Source organism: Amphiprion ocellaris, chromosome 20 (genome assembly GCF_022539595.1).
Source record: "Amphiprion ocellaris isolate individual 3 ecotype Okinawa chromosome 20, ASM2253959v1, whole genome shotgun sequence".
In the NCBI taxonomy this organism is placed as follows: Eukaryota; Metazoa; Chordata; class Actinopteri; family Pomacentridae; genus Amphiprion; species Amphiprion ocellaris.
In genome coordinates, this window is record NC_072785.1 from 8,930,321 (window position 1) to 8,941,524 (window position 11,204).

An 11,204-nucleotide genomic window follows, 5' to 3' on the forward strand; every position below is an offset into this window, starting at 1 on the left:
ACTGTATTTCTTTCAGATGTGTAGAATTTACAAGGTCTTTGCATGCTTCGTTCATATTTTTCTTATGCACGTTCGGGTGCATCTCTGCAGTGAGTGTCCACCGTGCATGTACAGCACGCTGTCTCCTGCAGAGGCGTGCCCGGACGCGGGTGGGCGTGGCCGGTTACGTAGCTCCTTTCTCGGTTTCTTCGCTGCGTGAGGTCGACTTGGAGGGAAGTGAACGTCGCCAAGAAGAGACAGAAATAGGAGAAGAGAGCAGGAACAACAACTAACTCTCAAAAGCTGGTGAGAGGATAAACGCTGACAAAGTTCCCAGGAAGCCTCTCGTGTGTGTATTTAGGTGTTCGAAGATTCGCCAAATGGCTGCCATGCTGCTCTCGGGGCCCGCCGAGCCGTCAGCTAGCGGCGGCTAGCATTAGCTGCCGTGGCCTGTTAGCAGGCCGCTCCGGTTTAGGCGCGGGGACGGAGAAGCATTGATCCGACGCTCTCCAAAATAGGGTCTCGGTGCTTTCCATTAGCTAGCCAGCAAGACACCACTAGACAAACGTTTTACTTCTTATCCCTAGCAGTTATCTTAATTTGCATTTAGTACACTTTAGCAGCATTATTACCTGTTTTTTGTCGTGCCCGGTTGAACAGAATATTTGTCCTTCTAACCAGAGAATACGGAGAGCATGGGGCTCGCTAGCATGCTAATGCTAGTAATTCAAAGTAATGCTAATCAGGCCTCTGCACGTTTCCGAGTGGGAGATGTGTCGTGAATTGATGCGGTGTTGTTGAGCAGTAATAGAAATGGGTGGACAACTAAAAAAGGAAGGTTGTGATTTCAGAAAAGCAAGACTAACTCAGCTCTGTAGTAGTTTTAAAGTCAGCTAGGTCAAATTGTGTGGACGCTAGCTCATATTTCCTTTATACTTTGCAGTTATTCAAACATTGTTCGAGCCTCCAGCTACAACGGCTCCACTTAACTATTTTCCAATATAGCAACCGCTGGCAAACTAAGCCAGTTTTTCACAATTTAAGCTCACTTAAAAATGAAGGCACACCATTATATTCAAACATCACAGCATGCCCATACTCTGTCTATGCAAATGTTTACTGATCGGTGCTTTTTATTATGGATTGTGGAGAGATATACTGCTATTGTTGTTGTCTGGGGTAATTCTGTAATGCACAGATGACTGCAAGTATTTATTTTGGCATTTCTGTCAAATTAGCCCTGTGGTAATCCAATCAGCCTGTTTTTCCCCCTCACAGTCAATGTTTCATCTGCAGGGTTGTGGCCTCCATGTTTACCATGACATTTAATACGCCATTAAAGTGATTACCATTACATAAAAAGATAGATGTGAGAGCTAGTAACTGGTCAACCCTCTATATTACACGAGACTGACCAGCATGTTTAGCTGTACCGCCTAAAGCTCCAGACCAGAATAGTAAAAGTCAATACTGCAGATCACACAAAGCAGCTTTCACTGTCTAGGCACATGCCGATGATATACACTTAATTGATTACAAAAATGCTGTCCGGCTGCACCACGCAGGAATTGAAGTAAGAAATCAATTCTGCACAAAACTGGACAAATTGATTACCAGGCTGTGGAGCTAGTAGTAACCATGAACAGTCCCTTTGTTGTAGTTTCAGGCTGTTCCTTCAATGTGTGCACTGCTTTGTAGTGTCATTCAATCTGCACTAAACTTGTAAAATGGGAATTAAAAGCAGAATTTAAATCAGAAGCACATTTCAAGCTGCGATGTATACAATTATCAAAACATTTTGTTGAGGTTTTTTTGTGCATAATGTGTGGAAGAGCTGAGAACGAAATGGAATATCCACATACGTTTTTATGTAATTCTTTTTCGGTGAATATTTGCTTAATGCTGCGTTCTTCAGACCACAAATCTGTTTGTTTGGTCTTTGTCACATTGTTTGATTTTTATCTTATCCCCACCCAGCCTCAGGAGCAGTGAAGTGTCTTCATGGCAGTTCGTCGAGGACACACTAAGTACTTGAAAGTGAGTATTAAATCCCAGCTCCCCTTTCAAGCAGTACTGCAGTATGCAATCCTATCTGTTAGCAGCATGATTAGATACGTTTGGTGCTGGGGCGGTTGACAAGACTTGAATGTGCAATTCCTGGTAGTAGTCATAAGTAGTACATATTTAAAGACCTTTCGCAGTGGAAAATGTGCAGCCTCATAATGTTTCACTTCATATGGAAAACTAGACAATGGGTTGTTGTAATTTGCTCAAACTAATAATTTCATTCATGAAATGTGAGATTGCATGAAGATAAACTTAAAACACACACGCAGTGCTGCTCCCACCAACTTTGCCAATGTTTACTGATTTAATACAGAACTCTCATTCATCCTCACTGTGCATCCTACCCACCAGAATACACAATCACAATCCTTCTCTGGCATGAATGGACCTCTGTCAGGTTGACTGCTGGACTGGTTCCCATTTCAGGCTTAATCCTGTTTCACTCGCCAGCAAATGTGTCCAATAGGACACACACTGCTGAACAGATAGCAGAAGCAAGATTTTAAAAAGTATTTTCATGTCAGGCGCTTTGCATTGTTATTTGAGCTAGTCTTAGAGACCTTAAACTGACTCGCAGAGTTTACCACATACTGACATGTGATTGAGATAATCATAGGGATGAAAGAGTTACTTACCTACTTTATACTGCATTGTTTAAATTTCATGCTGGCTTTGTGTAAACCATTGCTTTGAGACCAGTTTGCAGTTTAAATCCACTCACATACTTGGGTAATGTAATTAGTTAGAATTATATGCCTTTATGACTTCATCCTCTGCTCTTCTTTGGAGAACTGTAATTACACTCTATGGACACTTAAAAAAAGTTCCTGAAACCATGAATCTAAAATAAGTAAATTAGCAACTAAAGCTTCTTATGCATGCTCTTATTTTCATTGCATTTAAAGGACATGGAAAGGCAAATCAGGTTCACAAACCTGAGGAAACAGTAACTCGGTCATCTGTTGTATTTTTGTATTTATTCTGGTGTGGCTGATGCTTGTGTTGGAAGTAATGAGTGAATGAAAGATAAATAGACATGAGTTAGAAAAACCTACTGTTCTCGCATTGCAACTCCTCATTTCTTACTTCATTCACATGCAATCCCTCTCTTTCAGTTTTTTTTAAGCAAGTCAGGAATGAGACATCAAAACCTAACTTTTTTATTTTTCTACAATAAATAACAAAAAACCCTACTATATTACTGTTCATTTATGAATTATATGGTACAAGTTGAAGTCACTGCAGTGTCTGTTTTGCTGGGTAGCAACCATCAGGCAAACATCAAACTCTGTACCCTAGTTTCATGAATGTTTGGAAAGAAATTCCTCTGGTGTTGAGACTTTATTGTGCAGGAACCAAATTTAGTCCCAGGTTCCTCTGGTTGATTCCTCAGGCGCTGTCTTTTTCATGAGTTAGCTTAATGCTGAAGAGTTTAACCACAAACAGGTTCTACTAAAGAGAGGAAAATGTGTTTAAATATCTTTTCAGTTTCGACGCTCCAGTTTCTGTGTCAGTTATATAATGAGGGTTGTTTGAGGTGTTGGGGTAGAGGTAAGGTTAGTTAAACATGTAATGTGTAATATATGTCAAATTGAAGTTTTTTTTAAAATAATTTTCAACCATAGTTCAACAAAAACATTTCACCTGTGGGAAAAAAAATGGGATTTGCACATTAGAATTTCCTTGTTTTGCATTGTTTTATTTGACTTGAAGTAATATTAACTTTGCAGTCATGTAAAAAGAAAAGCAACATGTGGTCTCAATTTACAGGCTGGAGCAAGCAGTCAAAATAGTTGCCAGTCTGCTTCCCGTTAGTTTTAATTGATTATTCAGTTCCTTGTTTCAGCTGTAGCTCCGTGTACCCTGCGTACTTACCTCGCTTTGTGTTTTTCGGCCCACCAGGCCGACCTGCAGGAGGTGTATGACATGTCAAACGGTTATGAAGATCACATGGGAGGGGACGAGGGGAAGGACGTCAAGACCAACCTGATAGTGAACTACCTGCCTCAGAGCATGACGCAGGATGAGCTGCGGAGCCTCTTCAGCAGCATCGGAGAGGTGGAGTCTGCCAAGCTGATACGAGACAAAGTCGCAGGTATGCCCAGCTGTGAAGCAATAAGACATGTGACAGACCAGATGGACACTTTAAACACAAGGTTTAGGTTTAAATGGAATGGTATTCCTTTTACAGATTTAGCAAAAACATACAAGGTGTGACAACAGCATCTGAAAATGCAATTGGTGGTTCAGCTTCATGACTTAGATAATTGTTAGGCCTGTCACTTTTATCAAATTACTTTGTGTTTATTGGCAGGCTTTGTACTAACGGCCTGTTTTCTGGCTCCTCTGTCCCCAGTGTTTCTGTAATGTAATTTTTGTTTGAAAAATATCCCAAATCGATTCAAATTGGGTAGTAGTTTGTTCAACGTTTTTGACCACCATAGATTTTACTCCAACCAGTCCAACCCTGTTTATCTGTAGACAGTTTCTTTGTTTGTTTGTTTTAGCCTAGCATGCAATGTTAAGATTTGTTTTTGTTTTTAATATTTATTTGTTTGCAGATTTTTTTGAACTATACAACGTTTTTTTGTTTTATTTTATTGTTTTCCTTTTTTTTTCTCTAGGCCACAGTTTAGGGTACGGATTTGTTAACTATCTTAACCCTAGTGATGCAGACAGAGCTATCAGTACACTGAATGGACTAAGGCTACAGTCCAAAACTATCAAGGTAACGTGCAACAAGGTGTTCTACAATTCTCAAAGCAAAGATGTCATGTCATATAACTCTCCTGTGGCTCCTGTGCTGTCCGCTAACTAGCTAGTACATGTCAGCCCGAGGAAGTGATACTGCTTTTACAGCTCACTTAATGCCCTATCTGGCATGTCTGTTGAGTTTGAATTTATTTTTTCTTTATTTTGTTTGACACATTCTGTCAGATTCAGTTTATTTCATGTATTTAATTCCCCAAAAAAGTACTTTTTTGATCAATTTGAGTTCATTTTTTTTGTTGCTTTAATGTTCTTTTGTGCTTCTGACTCCATTCATTTTTGCTCAGACCAACAACTTAATGTCTAAAACTACTTAGGTAACAGTTGTCCTAAGAGGTTATTTTATTTAGTTTTCTTTTATTGAATCCAATATATTTTGAAGTAATAGACAGAATCTTTCAGATCAATGAGTTGATTGTAAAACACCTAATATATCTGCTTCTGTAAATTCCTAAAATATTTAGATGTTTTAGTTTTACTTCTTATAGTTATTTTTGGTATATCCTTTTTGTTAATGTATGTCTGAAGTGTTTTAATCATACGATTGTTGCTTCCCGTTGCTAGGTTTCATATGCACGGCCCAGCTCGGATACAATAAAGGATGCTAACCTGTATATCAGCGGCCTGCCCAAGTCCATGACCCAGAAGGATGTGGAGGATATGTTTTCACGTTATGGCCGCATCATTAATTCCCGGGTACTTGCGGATCAGGCCACAGGTACGACAGGTGAATGACTTCCTTGCTTTTCAAAAATACAGTGACACCTTTTGGTGTTACAAATTCATTTAAATAGCCAACAAAGCACTGCTATGTTCATCTGGAAACATAGTTGTTGCTCGTATCAAGATGGGCAGTCACCAGCTGCTTTCTCGTACCCAGGTGTGTCCCGTGGGGTGGCTTTCATTCGGTTTGACAAGCGGGCAGAGGCTGAGGAAGCTGTCAAAAACCTGAATGGCCAAAAGCCCCCGGGAACCTCTGAGCCGATCACAGTGAAGTTTGCTGCCAACCCGAACCAGGCGAAGAACACACAGCTCATCTCTCAGCTCTACCACAACCAGTCCCGACGCTTCGGAGGGCCCTTACACCACCAGGCGCAGCGCTTTAGGTGAAACAATTTGTGAATATCTAAATCCAATCTGTATTATAACTAAAGCTGAAATAATTCGTCAATAAAGAGTAAAAAAATAATCAGCTAAAGGGGTGCTCAAATACTTTTAGGAGAACACAAGGCATTTAAATAGATCGACTATGTTTTAGGAAATACTGTTGGGCACATTTTTACTGTTCCCTGACATTTTGTGAATCAAACAATGAATTGAGAGAGTAATTGAGGGATTAATCAATAATAAAAGGGATTCTTGGTTGCAGCAATTACTCTAAGCATTCTCACTTTCAGGTTTTCACCTATGGGCGTTGATCACATGGGCAGTATGGGAGGTGTCAGTGTCCCGGGGAACTCCACCTCTGGCTGGTGCATCTTCATCTACAACCTGGGCCAGGATGCAGACGAGAGCATCCTGTGGCAAATGTTCGGTCCCTTTGGCGCCGTCACCAACGTCAAGGTGATCCGAGACTTCAACACCAACAAGTGCAAGGGCTTCGGCTTCGTTACCATGACAAACTACGAGGAGGCGGCCATGGCCATCGCCAGCCTGAACGGCTACCGGCTTGGAGACAAGATACTGCAAGTGTCCTTTAAGACCAGCAAGGGCCACAAGTAGAATAGTCTGGACAATCAGGTGTAGAGGAGAGCGGGAAATAACCTGTGCCAGGTTTTTGTTGCGAAAAAGCTGTTTGAGTTTGCAAAGTCTGGCACACCAAATTGGGTTTTAGCATATTCAAAGTTTCAATGAGAAGTTCACTCTTCTGCACCTTTGTACTTGTCTAAAAGAGTGTCCAGGTTATTCTTTTTTTTTTTTTCATTATTATACTCTCGCTTGGGGCTTGAGGACAGTTTTATTTTTGGGGGGAGTGGCAGAGAGAAAATTCTCAAATTACCCCGAGTATAATTGAAAATTATCTCAAAAGCTAAAACATTGTATGTGTTGCATGTGTGGGGGCTAGAAAAAAAGGCAAACAATTGGTTCTTAGCAGTGCTCTGAATATACAGAGCGTTAGAAAAGCCCTACCAAATGTTACCCAAGCGTCAACATTTTAGTGGATAATTTATTGAGTAAAAAGGGGCAAGAAGAATATTTTTCAAGAGCCAGTGGTCGTTTCAGTTTGGAAAAGCAGTGCTCTGTCCCGGGTCCTCGTCATATGTAGAAATAGATGCCTTAAATTATCATCCAGCGGACGCAGACCTTTCAAAACCACTCGCTGTTTCAATCTAAGAGCAAAGCACTTTTAAACAATCTGTTTTAGGTTGCTATGAATATCAGTCTTTTTGATGTTAATCTTTTGCTCACCCTCTGACCAGGTTTAACATTTTTAAACATGACGAGCTCTGGAGGGGAATGTTTATTGTTTTGTTATCCCTATGTAAAGTGTCTTTTTATTATAAGTTGTATTCCAGGAGAGCCCTGTTGAAATTCTAACCCAGTCAGTGTGTACGAAATTAAGATGGACCAAAGGCAGGGAGAGATTTCATCCTATAAACCCCAGAACAGTTTTTCTTTCTCAAGGCAAAATTAGACCTTTTTCAGTTTCTTTTTTTTTTTTGAGGAGGTACTAAGGTTATATCTGATACTTACTGAGAGCAACATCACTTTGGCTGTTTGCCGCTATGTTTTATTTTGTTTCTTTCAGTTTGAGTTAATTTCTTTTCTTTTTGTTTGGATTTTTTTTCCTTTGTAGAAGCATACATTTTTATTTGTTACAGTGTAAGTTACAAACTTGTTTTAATGAGTGCTTATCTCAAGTTTGGAGAGAAATTAATGGCCTTTGTTGTTGATTTCAGCTTAGATTTGCTTTATTTTTCTTCCTTTTGTTTTGGTTGTTTCACTTTGAACGTAAAACCATTAAATTTTATTTTCTTTTGCTGAAAGTTTTGTTTGGTTTTCTTTTTTATTTACCTTTTTAGATTTGGTTTGGAGTTTTATTCTGTTGTTTTTCTGAATTTGCAAAGCTGCAGTGCTGAAGAAAGATTCCCGGTCAAGCAAAAACAGGCTGTTATCAAAACGTGTCTCCATTTGGAAGCTTTTTAACTTCTGAGAGAGGCCAAAGGTTTGCAGCATATGGACCAATGTAGGTTGAGATGAATTGAGGTTACTTAAACTGTGCACAGACACTACGAGGAAAGCTGACATTTCAGAGATGGTTGAAGAAGTTTAAACCACTGAAGAGCAACCAAATTTGCAAACTAAAATATTACAGTTGTCTTCTCTGCAGTTACACATTTGATGTCTGGTTTATTATTTGATATCTCAGTCTGTAAGTCAACTTTTAATGCCTGGCTGTTTATGAATGGCGATCTACATGCGGAGTAAATTGTTGACTCTTCAGTGTAGTTATCTTAAATGAAGCCAAATTTATTGTGCATTAGCGATGTGTCATATTTGAACACGACAAATAAGTACACATTGTTCACGCTTTTATCCCAAACCCACTGCTCTGATCTGTCTAATGGAGATTACACTAGAGAGGACTTGGCTTTGTTTAGCTGCTCACTTAAACACTACTTAGGTCATCGACGTAAGTCAAGATCTTTGGCATGGCAAAGCTCATCTAATTGTGAAAAAATTGCTATGTTGCTTTGCAGTTTAAGGTGGTGAAAGATGCAGCATTGTAATTGTTTTGGTTTCATCTCAGCAGAAATTGAACAGAATACTCGGTGATGGAGCTCCAATTAGATTCCTGCGAACACAACATGCTCCCACTTTTTAGGATTGACTTTAAAACCTGTATTTTCCCACGCCCCCAGCAATAATTCACCTTCGTATTTAAACTGTGTGGCCCGTCTTGGAGAAATGATCCCATTACAAGCTTCAGAGTTTGGTCTTAAAAGTGAATTTGACTAAGTATTTCCACCTTCTATTTGTGTCACAATCCTTTGTGCAATATTTCACACCTTGCTCAAAGCAGGTAATAGAAATTTGTTAATAGTCTTGGACTGTCATCTCTTTTTTTATAATTTCTTTTTTCTACTGACATGTTACTGCTTAGTTTTCTCAGCAGTTTAGTTAAAAATTGTTAAGGCTGCATGAAAAATGCAAGTACATTTGTTTTAGGGGCAGTCACAATAAACTGCATTCCGCCTTAATTTATAAGTGGAAATAGTGTATTTTACATCGGAGGAGGCGCAATTATTTATTTGACAGTATATGCGGTCGTACTTGATACTTTTGGAGTGTTTTTAATGGATTTTCTTTTTGTTTTCTTGGTTTTTGAACACTTGACGCCAAGTTGAAGTCCATTAAATGTCTTCTAACATCGGATCATTTCAATAAAAACATGGTGGCTTTTCAGAATTGAAAAAATGAAATGTGTCTTCAGAAGCTTATTGTGGATTTATTCTAAATGGTTTTTATCTGCATGAACAGGGTGATGATGATTGTGTTGTAAGTTGACCATATTTTCTATTTTGCTCCACAGTAGCATTTGTGTCATGGTTAAGGAAAGATGTTTGTACTGGTCTTCATCTGATCACGTACTATGCACTAGTGTTTTTTTTGTTTTTTTTTTTTACCCTGTTTAGCAATAGTGCATTACATTAGTGTCTAGAATCACAAATATTAATAGAAACAAATGTATTTATTAATAGTTATCACAAAGCTGACTAACATTTGACAGGGTGTTTAAACAGCACCTTTTCTCAACATTTTTAGTGAAAATGCTATCAGAAGCCGCCATGCTGCCTCAGTTGATCATTTTATGTTGTAAAAAATTATCTAACTTGCAACTTTCGCAGCATTTTTGTCATAGCTGATGCAACATTGCTGTCACCAATGTGTGCCAGTCTTGTGTGATGCAGTTTTTAAGAAATATGAACAAATATTGAGGCTAGTCGAATCACAGTTAAAATTTTAAGGGGTGATTGACTTTCTGCACAATTACAGGCCTCTGTTATTACCTTCTGATGCCACTTGGGGGAGACAAGCTGGAATCTTTTCCCCTGCAGCATCTTCACCATCATTGACATTGAACGTCTTTGCTGTTTACTTTCCACTCAACTTCCAAAAAAAAAGGTGTCTTCACCTGAATACATATAAAAATACAATTGCAGATATGATCTCCAATGCTATCAATTAGATGGCCTGAACCAACTGAACTGAAATGGCTGCTTAAAAGGCTTTAAAAAATCTCAATAGCTGCATTTGTTACCTGACATTTTTGCAGACAAAAGTAATGCAGCCAGGGGACAGGAAAGTTTGGCAATTTAAAGCATTAGCCTTTGTGCTACGATATCCCTTTCCACAGAAGGCATCCTTTAAGGAATTGCTTGACGCTTCTACGTTATATTTATAAAGCTGAGAGTCCCACACCGTGGCACAGGCCCAGGTGTTCAAGGAAGCTGGAGATCGACCTCCAACCCGGCTCTTATCGGATGACGTGCTTTACCTCAGGAGGCACAGCCACCAAGAGATGCAGCAGTAATCCTGCATGTGGTTTTAAATCATGTTTTGCTTCTGTATTTCAGCAGATGTGGTCGCTTTTGCTTAAATATGACTCTCACTTTGTGGTGCAAAAGCGGAACATTTCAACCGGACCTTCCCCATGTGTATGATTATTTTCCTCTTAAGAACAAATATGTAGCTCAGTGAATGTGTTCTTTTAACCAAAGCTTTCCAGAAATGTCAGAAGAAGGCCCTGAAGTTTAAAAAATATAGTATTTTGCATAATTGCTTATTAAGTGAAAAGGGTAAAACTTTTTGATGGATATCACCACAAGACTTTTCTCGTTTAGGTTAAAATGATTCTCTTTTGCATTATGGGTTTTCAGAAATTCTATGTTTGATGCTAATGAGATTTTGTCTAAGTAAATAGAAGCTAATTATCATATATTTCCAGAATACATCTGAATGCTGGATAAGTCAGTTTTAAAATTCTTGTTGCGTTTAACATGCTTCAACATAGAAGATTCTGGGTATTCTTTTAAATTAATTCATAATTGAGAAAATATATCCAAGAAAAAAAACACACACTTTGCAATGTTTTTTGGTACAAAATGTTATAAAATGAATACAAGTGTGATTTATATATATACACAACCTTGTAATTTAAATTTTTTAATTACAAGAATATGTATTTATTCTACTACATTCAGAATATGTATTAGAATAAAGCTATGAAGTCTGGTATATAGAAATGGTAGTGAAGTTAAGACGGGTTTGAGTGAGAAAAAAATAATTTTCCTTCATCTACTTTGAAAGAAAAAATATGTAAGCAAAATCGCTCAAAATCTCAACTGACAATTGAGGAGTACATGAAAAGATGACGGTTCAAAAAT

The 11,204-nt window shown here is 38.6% G+C and overlaps 2 protein-coding genes across 3 annotated transcripts in view; one reads left to right on the forward strand and one right to left on the reverse strand.

Annotated features, from left to right (window-relative positions):
- The window catches only part of hltf (helicase-like transcription factor), a 196,027-nt gene that overhangs the window by 83,400 nt on the left and 101,423 nt on the right, over nucleotides 1–11,204 (reverse strand). The window lies entirely within an intron of this gene.
- elavl1a (ELAV like RNA binding protein 1a) lies at nucleotides 145–7,802 on the forward strand. Of its 2 annotated transcripts, none has more exons than XM_023275727.3 (7): nucleotides 145–285; nucleotides 1,957–2,016; nucleotides 3,949–4,141; nucleotides 4,671–4,774; nucleotides 5,380–5,542; nucleotides 5,696–5,921; nucleotides 6,213–7,802. In XM_023275727.3, exons 2-7 carry the CDS (start codon nucleotides 1,981–1,983, stop codon nucleotides 6,535–6,537), a joined length of 1,047 nt encoding a protein of 348 aa, XP_023131495.1. In that variant the 5' UTR covers nucleotides 145–285; nucleotides 1,957–1,980; the 3' UTR covers nucleotides 6,538–7,802. The 2 variants fall into 2 exon arrangements, with proteins under 2 accessions (XP_023131495.1, XP_023131496.1); XM_023275728.3 differs by having other exon boundaries at nucleotides 5,380–5,533.